This window comes from Notothenia coriiceps, unplaced genomic scaffold (assembly GCF_000735185.1).
Source record: "Notothenia coriiceps isolate Sejong01 unplaced genomic scaffold, NC01 NC01_scaffold00020078, whole genome shotgun sequence".
NCBI lineage: Eukaryota > Metazoa > Chordata > Actinopteri > Perciformes > Nototheniidae > Notothenia > Notothenia coriiceps.
This window is the reverse complement of record NW_011352779.1, coordinates 270,572-293,449: the sequence shown is the minus strand read 5'-3', so window position 1 is coordinate 293,449 and position 22,878 is coordinate 270,572. Positions and strand designations below refer to the sequence as shown.

Genomic DNA, 22,878 nt, shown 5'->3' with positions numbered 1-22,878 from the left:
AGTGTGCTGAAATTACATCATCTGTGACACAGGCATCTTGGGCAAATCTGTTTTTTAAAGTCCATTTCCTTCTACCAAGAGTGTTGGTCATTTCCTACAAACAGGCATGTTCAGGCCCACTGGTGTAAAGAAGTCTTATAAAATGATGAAATATTTTCAGACTTTTTTCTAGCTCTCAATTTTTTATCTCACTATTTTTTTATATAAGCCTAGTCCATAAGTACACAGGTAATTTTGAACACTGGTTTATTCCTTCAAAATACCGGCCATACAACCATGTTCACATTAAACTTCATCCAGATGTCAAGGCTAGTGGGCAGGCTCACACACACAAAAACACACACACACACACACACACACACACACACACACACACACACACACACACACACACACACACACACACACACACACAGGTGACCTTAGCAACAGGGTATGTGCCGTGACAGTGTTGGATAATGCAGCGTTTCCGCCAGGGGGGCGTCTTGCCTTCATTTGACGACCTTATTCAGCTCGGGACGCCCTGAACTCGAGCCGAGGGCGTCCACAAATATTAATAATTCGAGAGAAGATCGAGAATTTTTATCGCTTGAAATGACGAAAAGGAAAAAGGACAAGGACATCCCTCTGTTGGAGGGGCAAGGGAGTCTGGTGGGATTCTTTTCAGGACAACACGGAACGTGCGCGATTTGGACGCGATGAACGGGGGGGGGTTTAGTGGAGCACGCGCGTGAACTGCGAGCACCAGAGCCTAGCAGCGGCGAAACTGAGGCTCCGTCACCGTTGTAAACTTTGGTAACATGAAGAGCTGTTTGGGAGCCGAAACAGCCGGCGCTTTAAGAGAGCCGAGCCAAATGATCCGGCTCATTAACGTAAAAAGACTGTATCTATAATCAATATAATATAATATACCCCGCTCTCGGGGTGGACGCCCTCTCAGCCCTGGTCTGGCGGAAACACTGCTGTAGCAGTATAGTGACATCCATTTGCATTTGGATGTTAATGTTCCTTTCCACAATGGAAGAGCTGTACATTTATTTGTAAACCTAAACAGCATATCATAGACACAACCCTCCCATCTATAATAATAATAATAATACACTATTACGTTACAATGCAAAAACACTGATTTCCCTGTCTACAGTCCACAATAATACACAGCTTCTAAAAAATCTACAATCTTGAGAAAAATCCCAAAACGCTATCTTAATACTATTTGCATGTAGACTACACCTTTCAGTTTGTGTTTATGTCCATGTTTTCTTGCTTGAACACCCTAAAAGGAAGTGCTAACCACTCTGTAAACCAAGGTGCAGCAATTCAATAATTCAGATAAATATAATTGAGCAGTCCTTTTTAATGATCGCCTGCATGTCTATCAAGCAGTTTATGCCTGTGTGATGTCATGGCCTTTGCATAAGTACACTTCCCATCCTTTACTGAGTTGAATCCATGCACATGCCTTTTAGCGACCCCATTATTGAAGCCTTGGCACAAGCACTGCTTCCAAGGAAACATGCTCACAAAGAAACCTGATGCTACATAAATCTGCTTAGTGCACAGATTTTATTTTGGTGTGTGAGTGGTGACATGTCATGCAGAGCCCTGTCAGGGTACACTGTTTCAGCCAAATGAGATCATTGTAAACTCGACCCCACAAGACATGCACATACAATCCCACTGTGAAGTGCTAGATAGGATTAACTCTCTGCCTGGTAGCTAGAGCTGCAGCCTGTAGGGAGGACACAGCTACTCATGTCCTTCTACAGAGAATACACAGATGCTCTATACTCATATAGTGTGTATAATGAAATATTGCCTCTTGCATTGTTGTTGATGAGTGTTTAAAGCATGTCTGCATAAAGACAGGTTGTTTAAAGGTTGTGTTGGATGAAAAATCGAGGTTAAAATACCTGTGCTACATTGTAATCTCGCAACAGACCGACTACAAAAGAGGGACTCAGATGGGAAGGGTTTAGATGAAGATAAAGACACCAAATGGCACAAATATATAAAGATAAAGAGACAAAATTGTACGAATATATAATGTCCCAAAAATAAAGCAGCAAGTATTTGATCTTAAGGCCTGTTTATTGAAATGCACTGCTGAACATTCAAAAACCCTCCTGATGGTTATTGAAGATGCACTGAAAGTAACTCAGATGGATGATGATTCTGTTTTGGCTCAGAGTCTCATCTCTTATTAAAAGACACAATACTTTTAGCAGTGTTTTCAGACAAAAAGCATAATATATGCGTTGACAACAATATGGAGATCACTTATAGCTGGAAAAAACATTTTCCCAGAAACAATCTTCAAAAGCGCTGATTGTGATGCATTTGAATGAAGCTGCTGCTGTTGTTGGCATCATAGTGTGTTGCCTCTGGCTTGCAGTAGATCCTGTATTGGATAAGACACAGGGTTATACACTTTCTCATCTCAGACCCTTAAGGAATATGGTCTCCTAAGGGGACACAGGCTAATAAAAACAAATGTGTGGGCTTACAGAGCCATTCTCAAAATCTACTTTATACGCCCGCTTGATTATGTAATGATAATGTCATACAAGTCACAATAGAGCACTGAACGTAGATTCACCCGCAGACAGATGAGAATAGATGTTGTACGGACTTCCCATGCTCTGTGACAGACTAACATAATACAATTTGCATATAAACTCCTTTCAAACCGCCGTCTTTTGAGTCGCAATATTTTCGTATCTGTTGCTATCGCTCTTTCGACACAGCATGATGTGTTTGTTTGATGCTTGTTGAATGCTATAACCCTTCCTTTTTACTTTTCTAATATGCAAATTAAATTATGTAAAGTATTGGCAGAGGAATTGTGGGAATAAAATTATCAGTGCGGTTGTTGCTGAAAAAAACTATTTTGTACAGCTTCTACATATCAGAGAAATTATTTAAATCAAATGCCTTATCTGCACAATGGTTACTTTATCTACCTGTGAATGTAAGGACATTGCTGCTAGGATACAATTCATGTCAACAGCTTGATTCAGCTAGGCTCAGTTGATGAAAGTCACTTTTAAATACTGTGATTTGTATAATAGAAGCCACAGGATTATTAGCCTGGTACAGATATGTAAACACTGAAATAATATGTGCTTTTTTCGTAGAACCTCTCCTCTTTGATTCTTATCAATACTTACAGTAAATGGCTTGAAGGTCTCTCCGCAGTAAGAGGGATATGAGGGGAACGTCACACACTTTTTACCAGAAGGCACAAAAACCAATCTTTCTTTTGCTGTATACACACAACCTACACAACAACACACATCAGAGTCAATGTAATTCTAAGTGAGGACATCAGAATAGTTGAAACTAGTCCAAACTCTGTACATTGCTGCTTTAGTTACATGAAAAATAGAGCCTTTTTAGGAACATGCATTACAAGATAACCTTTATATCATTTGAAAACAATTATAATTGTTTCCAGTGATAATCAGTGTTGGATGTAAGGGCTTAAGGCCGCGACACACCAACCTGAGACCAAAGAACGCGTACCGAAGGCGTCCCGACTTTTACGTCTGCTACGTCGGCTACGCCGCCCGCCTACGAATACACCGCAAAGACTTGAGTCGACGAGTGGCAATAACTGTCCTTACCAGCAGGCAGCGGTAGTGTGTATTCGTCATTCAAAAGAGGCAACAGCCAATCAGAGTGCTTTCTTTGGCCGACTGTCTTTGGCCGATTCAACATGTTGCCCTGAGTAAGGGCGCCGCGAATGCCCGACTGCCTCTGACGGCCTCTGACTCCCAAAATCGGGTAGGTGTGTCAGGGCCTTTACATACACTGAAGTGTGTTTGTGTGTACAAGTCTCCATGGCCTCTACAACATTGTATGAGACATTCTCCTGTGCTGTCAATTGCTTGACGTTTCAACATTGACGCAATTCTTCACAGTCAAACTATTTTCTTGCTTGACCTTGAATGCAGAATCTTATCACCCAAACCATCACTTTACCTAACATGTACCATTGTACCTACTTCTTTGTTTTGTCTTGAAAGTGAACACACAAAACATTTGTTTTTTTCAGTTTGATAGTAATGCTTAGACAAAATATATAAAAAGGATCTATTTCTAATTCACGTTGCAAACAGATGCTGTGCCTCAGTCGATGCTGTCAATAGGGCAAGTTTGTCATTACCAGTGCCTGAGATGAAGTTTTCATCATCCACCATTCCTTTGCAGAATCTTGACAGAGACCTTTGTGTGGAGGCACTAGCTTTGATTACAGACAAACTTAACAGGAAGCCTAGCGAGGAGAGCAAAGATATATCACAGCAACTAGGTCTATTCTGAAGGATGGCGCAGAGCTCAAGACATACATGGAAGATTTTTATAGATTTAAAACTCAGCTCGGTGGTATTTCCGCTCTACATACATGTATATTGTAATGATCTAAAGATATTGAATGTATAGTAAAAGTATTTACACCTAACCCTTTGTCTGCAAAAAACAATTGTGTTCGATAGAGGGTTGGACTGAGTGAAGTGACCATCATTGGGGTTTGTGCCTGAGAGCCTTTTTGAAAGCCTACATATTGGTTCTTTTGCTGGCCTTTTACCAGTTTCAGACCCTGCAGAATCAGACGGAATCTTAAGAGCTGCCATTTCACACTGACCTTCGAGTGAGATCAGATAAAGAAATGCCAGAATTATAGTTTCTTAGCTATAATGCATTGCACCACAGCTTGAAATTCAGTTAACCTTTTACAGTGTGTGTACTGCACACTGGGAAATGCAGGGGATACTGGACACACATAGCTCTGTTTGACCGTTTTTATTGTAATTTAAACTACCAGCTTTAGCACAGCAGGGCTTTGTTATTTCAATTATGTTTTCTTATCTGAATGGAAGAACTCATTGCAGTTATTTTGCTCTTTAATATCACTTGTACTAACTGTACAAATGAGAGCAACAATTTCCCGCCCACTAACATTGTCTATCTTTGTGTCAAGAACAAACTGATATGACATACAAGTAGTAAAGTAAGACACATTTCAGGAAATGTCTTCATTACAGATTAATAACTATATGCAAGCACCCAGAATGCACTGGGCTTTTAAAGGCTAAACATTAATGTTCCTTTTGCTTCAGTTTGATGGGAACCAGAATTCCTGACGCACATGCACACACAGCCACCATAACATACAAATGTTAATATACACACAAACAAACCCTCAGAAGCTTGCAGTGCACTGAAGTCACACACAATTAAGAATGTGAATAACACACACATACTCTTACTTAAAAACCCACATTCCGTCAGTCCCTCCGAGGTTTGTTTACAAAAAGTATTTGGCCGCCAGTCTTGCTCCAACCATGCTAAGTATTACTAATGACCAGCGCATGGGAGAGTTGAAATTGCTCTTGACCTCAAATCGACTCTGTGTCACAGTTCTTGCAGGACGAGAGTTTGTCCTTATGAGTGCCTGCTAGCTCACTATGAAGCGTATTAATCTCCACATCTCTTCCATATCAGCAAAGAGTTTTAAAGCACCCAGTGGTTTTGCATGTTTAAGGTTTTATATAGATTTCTTTGGCTGTCGGTGATTTCAAATAACTTCAGTAGTCTATACAAAATAAACCTCCAGATATGTAAAGCATTTTTGATTGATGGATGATCCATATATCTGGACATTACCTCTGTTTTTTATTAACAAAGTGTCACTGTGTCGTAATCAACACTTTGTTCAGGGCAAACTCATTTCATGGCTGGTGGCGTAAAAAGATCCTGTCAAACAGGCAGATGTCCTGCATGTCAGTCCACACAAAAACACTTGAAATAGAAGCCTGAGAGGGTCTGAAGTCTAAACTTGACCCATCATGTAACAACGCGGCCTGAAGCTGAACCCCAGAAACAGAATGATACAAATTACAGTCAGCTTGACTCTCTCCTTCTCATTCTGTATGAAGTATTTCAGTCTCTTATTTTAGTATAAACCAGTGATAAAAAGGTAAATTATTAACCTTATCCTCATACCTGTTTGATGATTGCTTGATTTGTGATCTGATTACAGTTTAAATTATATTAGAGCGACATGTACTGAAGGGATTATTATCTGGCTAGGATTCAGGACTTGCCTCCAATTATTTTTGTTGTTAATTTTATTTGAAGGAATATGCTACCTGACTGACATGATCAAATCTGAAGCAAACATGTAGTTGGATGGCAGTCCCTGTAGTAGAAATACTGTAACTAGTGTTTTTTATACACAGCAAATATTTCCTTTACAAACACATTCCCCCTCAGCCTCACTATGTTTTTTTCTTACACATGTTTTATTTATCAGATCAGGTTATAGATCCCTGGTTATCCCTGGAGTAGCGCTTGATTCTGGTCTATTATAAATACAAGAATCTTCCCTTCTTTCTATCCTCTCCACACTCAGCTCAGAACACTTTGCACAGGCACTACATTAGGTTTGCTGAATTCCTGGTATTCTGGATGTGTCGAGATGTAAAAGAACAAGACACACACACACACACACACACACACACACACACACACACACACACACACCATGATTTCATGGACACAATGTAACTTTTATTGGATTTTCTGCTACTCACACCACTGAGCACAAAGGAAAGAGCAAAACCACAGAATGCCTTACAGCCAAGTTACTGCCAAAGACTGCTGGCTCATTACAGTGATAACATACCCTGCCAAGATTCTGGCAATTAAATAACTTAATTGAACACATATTGTAACATATTTTTAATTATTAAAACCCTGACAGGTGGCCTATTATTTTGTCTTTGGGCATTTACAACATGACGATCCATTATTTGTAATTCCTACCTGTTACCATGCTACCTGTTACCATGATGGAGAAAATGAATAGTAAGTCATATTAAGTAGAACACAGTCCAGTCATCTGTATTTGTATGTGAACAAAACATTCGGGAGATACAGGGAAAGTAGTAGGCGAGGGTTAGAGGTTAGGGTTAACACCCATCTATCCCTCTAACCTACTCTTGTTTTTTCTTGAAAGTGAACCAACAAAATGTTTTTTTTTAAAAAGCTTGATAGTAATTCTCAGACAAATGGTGCAGAGCTCATGATGGAGAAAAGGAATAGTAATTAATATTAAGTAGAACAGTCATCTTCCAGTCCTTGTGACAGCACTGCCAACCCCCCTTGTCCTCTCCTGACCTTAAGGCTGTCACCCACAGCCAAGCCCGCCTTAACCTGCCATCAGGCCCTGGGGCTGATAGTTTTTGTAGGCCCCCTATTTAAACATCAAATCAAAGTCATTTATAGCCTCGGCAGGCTCTGTGATCGCACTTCTCCACTCTGCTCTACACGCGCCTGGTCCTCTCCTCCATATGAGTGACGTATCGGGCCTCCCTCATGTATTTGTCCGGTTGCCGTTGCCCCTCCACGTAGCAAGTCCTCGTCGTCCNATATTAAGTAGAACAGTCATCTTCCAGTCCTTGTGACAGCACTGCCAACCCCCCTTGTCCTCTCCTGACCTTAAGGCTGTCACCCACAGCACATGGCTACAGTATGCTAATGGACATCACACTGCAAATTAACATTTCGGCAGTGTCTATGTGTGCAGGGGCTGTATTATATGAGAGCTCAATTTACTCCAGCTGTGCACAGGCAAGCGGCAGATTTTTTTCAAAGGGCTCTGAGGTTTCAGAATTTGTAAATTGAGTTCATTGTTTTTTTCTGATATGCTTATCTCTAAATAGTCAGTTTTTACAAACCATGGCAATGAAACCGTAATAATACAGCTGGTCTTTTTGAATTGTAATTTGTGAGAGCCTTGGGGTATTGTTAGAGTATTCAGCATTCTTGTTATAAACCTAACATTATAAACTTAAAAACTGCCCGTATATGGAATGTTTAGCAAAACTGTTGGAAATGTTCATTCTTGAAGCGAAGAAAGGAAATGTGTGCCTGTATTGGCTCAAAAATAATAACATGTTATGTGGAGCAGGGGGTTTACACAGGCCATTACAATATGTACGATTGCTGATATTAATTGGGGGGGCATTAATGTTTGTTTTCAATCATAAAGCTTTCATTATTTTTATTAGGTTGACAAATATTGCGCAGTATCTAAATGATTCAGGTGACTAACGCTGATACCTAGTTGCCAGCCAGGCAACCACTGTTAACACTTAGTGTTGAGCCCTGGCTCCCAAAAACTGAAATTACATTTTGGCAGAGTTTTTTGAGCCTACATGGTGTGTTTAATAAATAACTTCATGAACCAGTGAAGAGTCGTTCAACCACCCTTAGATATTGTCAAGCTGGTCCATGAATACTGCTGGAAGTGGAGCACCCTATCGCCTTGGTACTAGAACTGTGATGTAAGATGACAATCATTTGTACACGTCACAGTTAAAAGGGCAACTTGGGGCAACAGTTAGAATGCCATCTATTATCTGTAGCTCTGCTGTCAGACAGATGTGTGAACAGATACAACAGGACAAGGAAAACCCCCTGTGAGCTGTGGTGGCATCCTGCCCTCCCTCTCAGCAGCTTAGTGAAAGGCCAAGAGGAATCAGGGTGGTGATTTATAATCTAAAAATAGTAACCTTGCCTAGCCCAACACCTCTTGTCTGTATAAAGGTTAGTTCCATTTTTTTCTTTCAAAGCCTCTCCTCACCTTACTAACCATAGGGATGATACTCCTATACTGTAGGTGTAGTCCAAGACAAGGATATATACAAGAAATAAGTAGGCATCAATGTGTGTGTGTTACGGGGAAGAAGTGATTATTTCCGGCTTTTGATTGATTATTTCAGTTCTATGTTACTAGCTTTGGTTTAAAATGTCTTGATAAGCACACGTGTGTGCCTCCATCCATGAGTGACTGGGATGTGTGAGTGGCATACTGTAGTTCTTCTTGTATAATAGGGTTTGAAGGGAGGAGGAAAATGATGATTAACACAAATATATAGGTTTAATATATAAATGAAGGTTGACAATTTAATAACCGTGACAGAATAAGTTGACAGAAACGTGGCTTGCATTACTTGCTTCAACACATTGACAGGGTTTTGGCAATGACTCTTCAAAACTAGTAGCAGTCGCTCTTCTAAGTGTTTGCTTGCAAATGTACAGTATGTGTAAAACAGTGCATACACACACATATATTCACAAAGGGGAGCCTAAGGCTTCCTCCATTTGAAATGTCACATTCCAATGAGGGATGATGGGTAAAAGAGGCATCAGAGTATGAGGTGAGGGTGTGAATACAGACACATCATTCAGAGGGGAGTTTGGTGGGGTCAGTGTCTGTATGATGCTGGATATTGGGGAAATGATTCACCTTTGATCATCCCTGTGAATGAAGGAAATGAGAGGGATGAAGTGATGATGAGTGTGCCTCATTTCACTCTCTCTCTCTATCTGGCTGCAAATGTCACTCCAGGTCTCTTTCGTCTCTGTGGGAGGCTGGTGGTCTGTACTAACTATGCAGCTTCTTTCATGATTGCTTTAATTGTGTAATTTCAAATTTGTTCCTGCAATAAAATCCCGACAAACATCATGGTTGTTTTGGTTCTAAATAGCTACCATTTATTTGATTGCATGAAGCTGATTGCGAGAGAATTGCGATGTTTGAACCCTTTAAACTACATCTTTCTCTAGCTAGGTCAGAAGTGAAGTGATGGTATTGGTTCCAAGGCTGGAAAGTAAACGTCTTTCACGCATTGTGCACTTTAAGTATTTCCCATGTCTGCCTGAATAAAGTACATTTCTAAGCCACCTACATTGGGCGCTTTCACACCAAGTACTTTTCCTAGGAATAGTTCCCGCAACTTTTATTTCCTGGAACAATCTAGTAAATCACGTTCACACCGGAATAAGTCCCTGAGGGAGCCGCTGACGCTTCTTCTTCTTCTTCTTCTTCTTCTTCTTCTTCTTCTTCTTCTTCTTCTTCACTGGCAGGCTGCAAACAACTTCACGGCGTATACTGCCACCCAGAGTCCCCGGAGTTGGGGGACTGGCTTCAGTAGAAGCTGCTGGGAATCGCCAGAAGTGCCGACACCTCCTCATCTCCACCGCTCCAATGTTTTCTTTTGTGTTGCCATAAGTTATTCTCTCTCCGTTGGTGCGCTGGGCTAATACTAATAATGCTAATGCGAGCAAATAAAATGGCGGCTTCACAAAGACTTTTCCGAGTTTTAAGGGGCGTGGTTTGCAATTTGTCCAGCCAATCAAAAATTGGAACCTTTTTCTCCCCAGGAAAGTCCCTGCTCTCTAGCAGGGCATAAAAAAGGGGTGAAAAGGTTCGCAAAAGAAAGTTCTAGTTCCAGATATTTTTGGTGTGAACACAAAATCCCAGGAACTATCGGAACTATTCCTGGGAAAAGTACTACGGTGTGAAAGTACCTATTTATAACTGAGTTTCTAATTGGCTTTTTCATATAGTGAATGACAAAGACTTTGAACAGGGAAACTGTTGGTGAGGCAGAGCGGCATGATAAAAGGCAGTATCATAACACAACATTTACACCCTCCACTTCTGAATAATTCCATGCAAAGCCCAACTAATACTGAAACTAACAACAACTAATCCCTAGGTGGCTAAAAAGTTGGTTTCCGCCACTGAGGTGTGAAGCATTTGTAAAATAAAATGTTTTATCAGAAGGTGAAAGCACATTGTATCACTACTACAGTCAAAAATAACGACTGCTTCCAAATTAAGGGCAGCAACAAATAAAGAGCATGGTTACTTATCTGCTTCATAAACAGTAATCAGGTGACTCCAGTGCAGATAATAAGATGTGTTGCATACCCTGAGTTCTCTGAATACCCAGGTTTGTTATGGGAAAATGAACCTAGACTGTGTATTCCTTGTCCTGCTGCAGCACCAAACGCAAATTACAATAATTTTGCTGCCCTATACAACCACGACACACAGTCTTTTTCTTTAAGTGTACCCTGCCTGTCATGTCTTGAGTTTCACTTTGATAAACAACATTTCCATTTCTTATCGGCACGGTCTTGTTATTTACTCTTCATTCTGAGATAAGATAGAGTTCTTTATCGAGTTTTGGTTCCATGATGGATGGCGGAAGGTCATAAAATGGAAGGAGAAAAAGAAAAGAGTAGACTACTTGGACTTGTTTACCATCAATTGCTCATAGCAGTAATAATATAGTGAACAGTACAGATTTTTACCTCCCAAAAATCCTTTATCAGGAATCCACAATGTACCACACATCTAGAGTATATGTTGTTTATAAAACATGCAATTGAAATCACGTGAAGAGTTCTTATTTTGTTGGGGTTTAGTTTTCAAGTCTTTTTAGTTTCCAGAGTGCATTATGCACATTCAGAAATTAAGTCTTTGTGTGCATGTTTGATGCAGCTCTGTCCTAGATGTGTTATCCTGCATCCGTTCTGAGCTTCACAAGCCATATGTTATTGCCATTATTGCCAATTGTACCTGTTAAATATGTAAATTGCCAAAACTAATTACGGTGCTCTTTGGGCGCAGATGCTAACGGTTGTTATAGAAATCACTTTAAAGCTTGAATATTTGTTTGGTCCTTGTAATGTGTCTAACGCTGTCTAATCTGCTGCTCTACTTCATGCATAATACAAACCAACTGCCAATAGGCCTATAGCTCTCAGGCGTCTTTTATAATGGAACAGGCTGAACAGATGCTAGACGAGCAATAACTGTGTCTGACTCACCTGACTTATTTTCTTTTAAATGAAAAATATCTGAATGTAATTTGGACTGAAACAATGTACTGTATGTATGATGGAAGGTAACCCTGGTCTTTGACATCATCGCTTTCTGCCTTCCCCTTCCCCCAGCTTCTGTTGGAAGCCCCTGCTTAGCTTCACCCTTCCACGCTCTTTATTAACATAGGCTGGTTGGTGTCCTGTTTGCTAATTAAACTGGATTGGAGAGCATGGCTAATTAGCTGACATCACTGTGCTGAAGCCCTTTCTGTTTTCATCACTATCTCCTGGTTGCAACCAAGTCTTTTGATCAGCTTTCTGCCCTTTCTCTGTTTTTGATCTGTGACTTCACATTTAAATATAGCTGGGATTAGTACCTGGGCAATTTATATAATACATTTAGGGATTAGTTTTAGGACACTGTGCTCTGAAGTTATTGGAAAACTAAACTGATTATTTTTTTACTTTTTAGGGAATTTCCCTTGGTGCTCTATTATGTGTTGTTTTTGTTGAACTTGAACTATGAATACTGGGTACTCCTGTTTATGAAAGTACTGGAAGGAAACTGATGTTGATATTCTAATTTTACGAACAAAATGTGACCAATACGTAAATCTTAGTTGTGTTTGAGAAATGTGTTCTTCTGTTGCAAATGTAGGCAACATATCTAAGTCGGCTTCCTTCTTATTATCCTTATCAAATTCATCAGTGTTAATTGTTTTCATCAGTATGAATGTAAAATTAGATAGCTAACACAGATAACCTCAATCCAGTTGACACCACCCTTCTCTTTAACGGATACACTGCAAACTGATGAACTCATGTCAGCACAAGCCATTAATTGTTTGCTGGATTAGATATAATGGATTGGCTATAAAGAGCCACATGAAAACAGAAAAATATAGATGGTTATCTACTCTATTGCGCCGCATGACGCAACATCGCTCCCTCTCTGTGGGTGTGACATCAGGGCAATCCTATTGGCTCTTCTAATATCTGTAGCCAAAGGGCAACGCATCATCCAGTCAACATGTAGCACCCACTGGCTTTGTTTACCTTCTTGCGTTTAGCCTAGTGACTGACATTATTATTGCTTTTGGCGAAACACTCTGCGTCCCCTGCTGTTCTGGTAGAGTAGCACCACCCAGTCTGTCTTGAATTTCCTATTAAGTCCCAATTAGGCTGTAATAGGCGATATAAGCCACAGGGGTAAACCCTGTCAACCCACAGCTTTCAGAGAGGATGTGTTAATGGACAACATGGTGTGCTCAGTGATGTGTAGTCAGGTACATTCATGTACAGGTTCCATTTTCTGCACATTACACTGGCCCTAATGAATCTGTTATTAGCACCTTTAAAATCAGTCAAAGCTGACTAAACATACTTCTGTTAGTTGTCTTTATATGATTACTTATTTGAGTAATTTATATAATAAACATACCATATTTAGTATGAGGTGTGTAACTAGTCTATTTGATTTGCTTGACCTAAAATGTGTCCACTTATGACGAATATCTGGAATACAACAACAATCGGTTTCAGCTGCACTTTGTGTTTAGTGCAATTAACCAAATGTTTGCATTATACCTGTCTACAATTATTTTATTTCCAATTCATTGTTAGGTTTATAAAAAAGTGAAAACATTTCCATCCAAGTTTCTCAAAGGTGATTTTAAATGTCATGTTTTGTCAGTCCCTCTTAAACATTAGCATCCACAAGATAGCATTATTATTGTAACCACGTTTACATGCTGACGGTATAATTATTTTCTTATTGTTATGCTAATTACAATTTCACAGAAGTGCTGCCACGGTTGTAGATAATTAGATCCGTTTGAGTGTTGGTCAGAATAAAACGCAAGTTGAAGGCAGTTGTTTTGCTACTTTTTGACAGAGTTAACCCTGCAATTTAAAAATAAATGTATATTTGTATCATGACTACAAATAATTACTAACACTGCACAAACAAGAACTAAACTTGAGGCGACACACTCACTTTTTACACAAAAGCTATCAGTTAGACAAATCAGAAGGGCAAGTGTCAGTTGTCACAGTGTATCGCGGTGGTTCACCACTTTTTAGATCAATACAGCAAGTCGAGCAGCTCTCAAAGCTTAAGGAGATTTTTGCTGATTCAACACTATCACCTCTGTCGGCCTGTTATCATTGTGTATTTTTGTTGTAACTATTTGATGTAATCTCTCAACATTTAAGCCATGTTCCACCCATCAAAAGCTGATGTGACATTTTATAAAAATCCATGATCCATGTGCAGCTGAATATGGCTCTTATTCGCCATCGCTCATTCATGTAGATGGAGGGAACAAAGCAAAGGGGGTGGAGGGCAAAAGGATAATCCTTCAGGATCAGCTGTGTGTGGGAGGACATGAGTAAGTGCAGCTGGTGCAGCCTCTCTCTACTGTCTGCCTATCTCTCCATGTCTTGTCCGTCTCTCTCTGACACACTGACTGCTGGCCTGTGCACTGTGTGGTCTGGGCTGCTAATTGGAAAATGTGCACTGTGTGTGATTATGTGATATGCTCTCTCCATGATTTGCCAAAATGTCAAAAATATTTTGGGCATTGAAGCTGACACTTTCAACTGAATACAAGTGAACGTATTATTTGGAAATGTATTCTGCACAGGGGTTATCAATTGTTTTGTTCAGACCTGCTGTCAAAACTAAATCCAGAATATAGGCTCTGTTTAACCCCCCAGTTTAATTCATTCAAGTCAGTAATCATACTGCATACATGACTGGTTTGAATGTTATTGTTTGTTCAGCAGATTGCCTCAGCTGTATTATTTATGCTTACTGTGCGTTGTGAGGGAGGAGTTAAATGCTCTTAAGATGATGGATATCTTAGATAAGCCGACCATCAGCATCTTACTACTAATGCAGAAGACCTAAAGGCGGAGACATGCATACTGGGTGATTGAGTTTTTGAAATGTTAAACTTGATTTCTTTGAATAAAATACTTCAAGTCCTGCTATTAAACGTTAGTATCAGGATAAACATTAATATATGTGATTTGAAATAAATTGTTGCTAATTTAAAAATATCTGATATATTCATAGGCATAAAAAGGATGCTTTCAGTGTCCTTAAGCATTGAGTGAACATTTCCACAGATGGTTTGTGGTGTTGTTAATGAAGTGTGATGATTCAGTGATTACTTAATCAGGGCAGAGATTTTCTGTATTTTAGTCAAGTCATCTTCTCTCTTTTTTCAATTTTAGGTAGAGGCCACTGCAAGCTGCGTTTATTTTCCTAGTGTCCAACAGTGTGTTTGTGGTAACTGGAATTTGTTCAGCTCTGTTTCAGTTCAGGCCTTCATATAAATGTGTGGATAGCTGATAGTGGAAAGGAAGCCTTTCCCTTTGTCCTATAAAGTTTTAAAGCCTCTGTAGACTGCTCTGTTGCATAAGACTACAGACCAGTGTCAAGCTGACTGGAATGGCAAACAGCAACATTTATTATTGTGGCGCCACATAGTGTAATACTGTCAGTCCTCACTGAGATATATGCCATGTTGCTCACCTTATTAAAAGATTTATTTATCCTGGGTCAAGCTCTTCTTATTCATGTCTTATTTTATTGCTCAACATACAGAAGAAAAGTGTTTTTCTTTTCCCCGTAGAATGAAACTGAAACAAAGACAGGTGTTCTTTCAAATAGATGGAGTGAATTTGAAAATTGGACTAGCCTGGTTAATGTTCCAAATTCCAATCCACTTAAACAGATTCCAACTCTGAGAAAGATTTACAGTACAGCACAATTTGAGAAAGAGCAGGGAAGCTCTTTGTTCTGTGCTTGGAAAAGTGGCAGCCCTCCAGTTTTCAGAGGAGAGTGCTTCATAAGCCGCAGGTTGAGTGCACGAGATGAATGAATGCACGTCAGGGGCCTTACTTCACAGTGTATATTTTAAAATACTGTAAATGCTGCAAGGGCACTGTCATCGATCTGTGTTGTGACGCTTACCTTCAAGAGGAACTTCAATTGAATTACAGTCCCATTCACCATACTTCAGGTATACACATGTTCATGCTGTATGTTTGCATTAGAATACATAATAAAACAGGCAATAACTGGGTCTGTTTGCTCTACAGATCACATACAAAAATGTTTGTCTTTGAACCCAGAGATATTTACTTAAGGCACAGACGCTATTGAATTGCAAATTCAATAAATGTCTTATCTCACCAACCAAAGCACTTTCTGCTGGGGAGTTGAATATGTCACTTCTCATAACTCGTGTTTATCCTTCATCTCTGCCTGGTTGTATGGAAATGTTACTCTTTTATTCATATTGGATCCCATATTGTCTAAATGTATGATGGATGAAGCCCCAGCCAATGGTGACGAGTACCTGATAAAAAGAAGGGCTCTGCATTTGCTTCAAACTAGAAAAGGAAGCCGCCCATGCAAATTCCCTGGAATAACAAGTGCAAACAGAAGAGATAAGTTGTTTGGTTAGTGTGTGATTGTAAGCGTCAGTAAAAGTACCAGAAAGGAGGTGTGCCACAGATAACAAAATTAAATGAGACTGAACAAGGTTGTATTTGATCATATCATTTTTCAGGTCAGCAACAACAAGTTAACAACAGGACTTCAATGATCTAACTAAAAACACATTTTAAAAGAAAGTAAGGCTGCACGATATTGAAAAAAAATGACATTGCGATATTCTTTTCCCCTGCGATATATATTGTGTTTTTTTAAACTATATTTAACCGGATGAAGGATTTTAGTCACGGACATCTGGATCTTAACTGGTTGACTCATCATACCTTAAGTCATGATCTCACATGTCATGATAATGCAGGTTGCTTACCCTCAAATAAGGGGGTTCATCTGTGAATGAAGAAGAGTGGTGTCTAGAAGGGATCCAAGAGATTAAACGTATTACATTAAAAGGCATCTGAAATAGTTGTTTGCTGTGCATGCAGACTCAGAGCCTGCATGTCACTCCACTCAAGTACCCCTGACATGAGAGCCGAGCAAGTTTTGCTTTTGTAGCAAGCAGCAAAATAACATGACGTGTTTGAGATAATTTACCTACTTAATATCGAACGCCCTAAAAAAATAAAAAATAATTGCACGTCCCTGCGATGTGAATATCGCGCATGCGGTTATCGCCATGACACGGTACTGTATATCGTTCAGCCCTAAAAGAAAGTGACTCAAAGTTTAAAGAATGATATGCGATCTGTTTGGCAGTACAAATCTGCAATAAGAGGTTTTAGCCTATTTTACATCCTTTAAAATGCTCACGTAACTACCATCAAAACACATTTAACACTTTTGGAGAATTAGTGGTAAAATATGAACCATCCTCGCCAATAACTATTCTCACATATTTTTGAAGGCATTCTATTTGGCGGTAGATTACAGGAGGTGATAGGTTTTGCTCTGCTTATTACGCAAACATGCACATAGATATCTTGTCAGAACAACAGCAAATAAAACCAATTATGGAGCACTGGACTTTTATCCTGCATGTAAACAGTGTTACATAGCAGGAGTCAAGAAAAGGTGTATTGTCCTTACAAAGACATTATTCAGCTTTGTGCAAACAGCCACTTTAGTACCCAGTTACGCACACTTGTTCAGAGCTCTTTGCAATAAACTCTGTTTTTTTTACAATGACTATCACAGGGCTTAAAGAGAGCCTGGGGCAATGAACCGCAATAACATAGAAGCCAATTATGAATGAAAAGCTCCAATGACTTTCATGACTAGATTTACACATAAGTGCAAAAAACATTTACTGGATGGCCAAAAGGAAAACCATACATGAGGCATGTGGCACTTTATTATTTGTCCAGCACACACATTATTATATACAGGGGTGCACATAAGTGGTACGCAGGTACGCATGCGCGGCAACAATCTGAAATGCGTACCGTCACTTGTGTCACAATGCGCATTTGTGTACCAACGTACTTGTGAAGCTTTTCCAGAGGGCGGTTAGATCACCGGACGACAGAGTCGGTTTCCGTGTGCACAGACAGGGCTGCTGTTAACGTCGGTCTGTACAGCAGCACTGCGCTAAAACAGCTGATCACAACGTTCACACGCTCTGTGGTCACGAAGCTCTGCACTCCACTACCAACCCCCCCACCACAATTTTTTTACAAAATGAAAAAGCAATGTCTTTGTAGTGGGGAAATAACTGATAATATTTCAGAATATAATTGTCCGTGTAATGTGAAATACATCATAGATTTATTTTGAATAAATTAGATGAATCATTTAATTGCACTAGTTTAATTTCATTTGTTGGTGCTCTTGAATTGAATGCCCATTTAGTTAAAACAACTCCATTCTCATGTGATCAATGAGACACCAACACAATGGTCACATTGTAACTCATGAATGACTAGCTTAAAAAAAAGACGAGAAGTTGTAATTGCGGTCAGTTGGCATCATTAATGCATTTCCGTGACGCACAATAGCCTTTGAAGCCGCAGGTTGATTTGAACTTTGATTTGAGTAGCTGTGTAATTAGTTAGACATGTGTGGGTAATTAAAAGATTAAGAGCTTGAGAAAGAAAATGAAATACACTACCCTTACCTTTGCTTTCATTGGTGTATGTTCACCTTAACAAATACATGTGTGTTTCCATTACTTTAGAATCAGCTCTTCCTATCTCCCTCACAAAGTCTGCCATGTTTCTTCAGCAGTGCAGGACGGACAAAGAAAACTCTTGCTCTAGAAAGCCTTTTGTGTTGAAGGCCGCTGCAGTGAGACATCCTTTTAAAACTGTTGTAATCATGGCCATCTGCCACCTGAATTTCATAACTACTGAAGTAGCATTCTGGTAAGGATGGCCAAGGAGTGAGGAGAATGTCCTGAAAGACACCAATGTGCTACCTCTGCTTTGCACTCGCTGGCTTGTTATTGCAGTCTTGTAAAGGGAGGGCTATGCAGCAACCGCAGTTGTAGATAGCGTCGAATCCTACATATTGTCTCTTTAAGATATTAACACCAGAGAGGAAACCATTTAGATCAGACCTTAGAATTTGCCTCTCAGGACTTCTATAGCCTGTAATTAACGTAGATAAATAGCATGGGCTGTTGGAGCTGTAACTAGCTGATGGGTAATTGCTTTACTTCTTCAATCATGTCGTCACTTCAGGCTTTTTATGGCTCTTTTTTGTCTTTATATTCTTCCAGGATCCCAGAACGAAGCACAAGTTCAAGATCCACACCTATGGGAGCCCCACCTTCTGTGACCACTGTGGCTCCCTGCTCTATGGCCTCATCCACCAGGGCATGAAGTGTGACTGTGAGTACTTTATGTTTTACCTTACCTGGTTTAAAATCCAGCATTCTTTCTATCCCGCTTTTATTAGTGATGGCTCATAATTTGTAAAGTACTGGAGGGCCTAAGTTGACACTTGAACGCTTTCGAAGGGAAATGAAACCAGCACTGTTCTGTTTAGGGTCAATAAGGCATCACATATATTGAAAAGTAATGGCTTACTATACTGTAAGTGGCTCTACAGATTATGTTCTGTTTTTGTAGCCACTCATTATCAGTGAAAAAAGCATATTGTTCCTCTTCAGTGAAGATAATGGTCCTTTCTGTTTCCCCTCCTTCTTGACTTTCACTCATTAAAATCTCACTTTGTCTATTTCCAGTCTGCAGCTATGTCCCTGCACCCTGAATAGGCCTATTAATAGTAGCTTTGCCAAGCCTTTATTAATATCCCTTCCTCACTTTCCTTCCCTTTTTAATCTGGTTTTAGTCGATTAGTCTGAATGCCTTACGAGCTCCTACATACATCATCCTCCACCTGCTACAGACCACCAGTTACACAGTCTATATTAATGCCTAATGATGGCTCCAGGGTGTACATAAATAGAGATGTGGAGCGGCAAATTCTTTTGGCAGATGAATTACACCCTTAATCACACCACAATAAGATCACACTGTAGTATTTTTAAGCACTGGTGAGCCACAGGACGTTTACAGTGATACACACAAAATACATAGTTCTTATAGAGAATAATGTACAAGCATACCCTTTTCAGAAATATAGTATTCATTTACCTGGTTCAGCCGACACATATACCATAACGACCTGACATCACAGGGGCTGAATCCCAACGATAATCCTGTCATCTCTTTTTTCACACAGCTTTGCAAGAAAAATAACAACCTTTAATATTGTGCCAAAAATGTATGATACATGGAATGACATTTAAATATGTCTTTATATACTGCAGGTAAAGCAAATCTCGAGGATTTCTTTTTTTTAAGCAGCTTACTGCATTTTTACATCAAGCCATAGGGTGGCAGACATAGCTTTTATCAGAATCATAATATAGGGTTTATTGCTGATAGGATTTTCATTTACAAGATATTGCCTTCCTTTTTGGTATACATTTTAAACATATACAAGGAAATGCGAAAAACACACAAGCTTAGTACTGCAAAAGTCAAGAAGATGAATATTGAATAGAAAATACAAATATCAAAAAAATACAAAAACAAATATGTTCAATAAAACTATTGCGAGATGTTTGATATTATGTTTGATTCAATACAGATATTTACATTGTGAATCATCATTCAAGTGCATAACATTATTTGTCTATATATATATATATATATATATACGTATATCAGTTTTTTGTTTGTTTGTCCATAACGGTAATATTAATTTATATTAAGATTTATTCAGTAATGCTTATTTGTCTCCTCTTCTCTGTCCCTCCAGCCTGCGATATGAATGTCCATAATCAGTGTGTGATGAACGTGCCCAGCATGTGTGGAACCGATCACACCGAAAGGAGGGGCCGTCTGTTCCTCAAGTGTGAGGTCACTGAAGAAAAGCTGCAGGTCACAGGTAGGCTTCACAACCACCATACACTCAGTCTGGTTGTAAAATGCAGGGTGTTGTACCTGGATTGGTTGTTGTGTGTATATGTTATTGTGTGTTAGAGTGTGTCAGGTAGGCAAGGATGAGGGTGAATGTGGTCCTATTTTCTGACTTTGACCCGGATTAAATTCAACCCTTTGCTCTTTTTTGTTGAAAAACTTGACTCTCTAATTGCACACACATTCACACCCTATTCCCTGCTGCCATTAAATCTGAGTTGATCCTTGATCTCCATTAACCCTGCCTTCACCCTGTTTGTGGTGCAGCGAATCCAACTTCAACTGCATGGCTGGCCTTGTGACTATCAGCTATTAGTATGCTGCAAAGGAAATTCCCTTTTGGTGCACAGATCTTCATTATAGAGCAGCTCACGCTAAACATTCTCCTTTAAGAAAAGATTCACAGCTCCGACACTTGGAAGGCAATCCTGATCCAAATCTGTATCTGCAGTGGTGGGTGGTCCGCTGCGTGGGCTTCCTGTTGTACCATTTTTAAACAGTCACGACTTGCTTTATGTTGGCTTGAGTAGCCAATGTAACTGAATTGTCTCTGCAAAGCAAATTAAGCGTTTGATATATTAATTTATGTCTCAATACACAAAGCCAGGATCTGAGCACTCTTTTTGTGAGTGGGGTTGTGGCTTTAAAATTATCCGTCTCAACTATTATTCATAAGCTTTTCTACATGATCCATGCCAGACGTTTTAATTACAACAGCCTCCAGGTTTCAAAGACACACCTGTCTTTTGCCTAAAGAGCCCGAACAGGATGTAATCAGCTACTATAAATAGCATTTATTTTATGATTATAATCAATAGTAGTGTAACTTTTCACCTCCTTTAGAAATCGTCTTACGTATCGACCACACCAGGGGTGCCCAACCAGTGGATCGCGAGATGTGTCTAAAAATAGAACAACAATATTCTGTTTTATCGTTAATGTCCTATAACATAATCTTCCTGTGCCAGAATAATGCACTTGAACGCATCAAAGCTTTGTGATTGGCCGGCGTGACCCCATGTGTCGGGGCGTGGCTAGTGGGCAGTGGGCAGTAGTTCGCTGAAGTTGTCCGCACACACACAAGACCGCAATTATGGCAGGAGCAAAAAAGCCCAAAATATATCATTTTCACTCCGAGTGGGAGGATGATTATTTTGTTATCTATTCCAATTCAAAGTCCATCTGTCTCATCTGCAATGCGAGCGTGGCTTTATCGAAGAAGGGTCATTTAGGATCGGCATTTCAAAACAGTGCACACACGCTACGAGACGGAATTCCCTCCTAATTCTGCCCTACGCTCCCAAAAGGGGAGGGGCCTGAAAGGACAGCTAAATGCACAGCAGTCCATTTTCACCAGGCCCAACAACAAGAGCAAGGCTGCTACCATAGCATCTTATCGTGTTAGTCACGTTCTTGCGAAACACATGAAGTCTTTCAAAGACGGCGAAGTTGTGAAAGAAGCATTCCTGGNGCTGACTGGCAGTTCCACAGGCCCCCTGAAACGAGATGTTGGATCTCAGTGGAGCATGTGGGATAGACGAGAGCAGGCCGGTGAAATCGATTAGGAGAAACACGGGGCCAGTGATAATTGCGAGAAGAGACATGAACAGGAATGCAGAAAATACACATGATTATAGCATGAGGGGCTAGAGAACCCAAGAGAATTGAATAAAACTAAATAATTCACCTTGCAGGTGCAGCTATGTGGCTTTGATCCTGGATAAAGTGTTTAAGTCATGGATGTTTAAAGTTTAACTTCTTCATATGTCTAATATTATAGTTGACTTTTCATTCAGGAAGTATGTTTGTGATTGGTCGAATGCTCCAAATACCACCCCTTTCATGTGAACGCGCACCTAACTAGATAGGACACGGCTGGCTTGAGCGATCCACTTGATAACCATCGTCGTAGTACCGTTTAGCGAGAGCGCGTATGTTTTGGATTAGGCCAACCGGCTAACTCAAACATATCCAGGTTAGGTTGAACCAGCTTCGTAGTATACCCCCCAGGAATGCTTCTTTCACAACTTCGCCGTCTTTGAAAGACTTCATGTGTTTCGCAAGAACGTGACTAACACGATAAGATGCNGAAGATGGATGGATGGACATAAGTAACCGGATCAGAGTAACATTAAGTACACTCAGATAAGGAGATATATGATACATTATGATGTGATATGCCGCGGACTGTACTTAATGTTACTCTGATCCGGTTACTTATGTCCATCCATCCATCTTCTCCCGCTTATCCGTGGTCGGGTCGCGGAGGTAGCAGTTCCAGCAGAGAGCCCCAAACTTTCT

The 22,878-nt window shown here is 39.9% G+C and overlaps 1 protein-coding gene across 1 annotated transcript in view; it reads left to right on the top strand.

The window, feature by feature from the left end:
• LOC104952470 (protein kinase C alpha type) overlaps nucleotides 1-22,878 on the top strand; it is a 99,028-nt gene that overhangs the window by 15,728 nt on the left and 60,422 nt on the right. Inside the window, exons 3-4 of the mRNA XM_010779290.1 lie at nucleotides 18,867-18,978; nucleotides 20,417-20,545. Of these exons, the coding sequence (XP_010777592.1) occupies nucleotides 18,867-18,978; nucleotides 20,417-20,545 (241 nt within the window). The remainder of the gene's footprint in view (nucleotides 1-18,866; nucleotides 18,979-20,416; nucleotides 20,546-22,878) is intronic.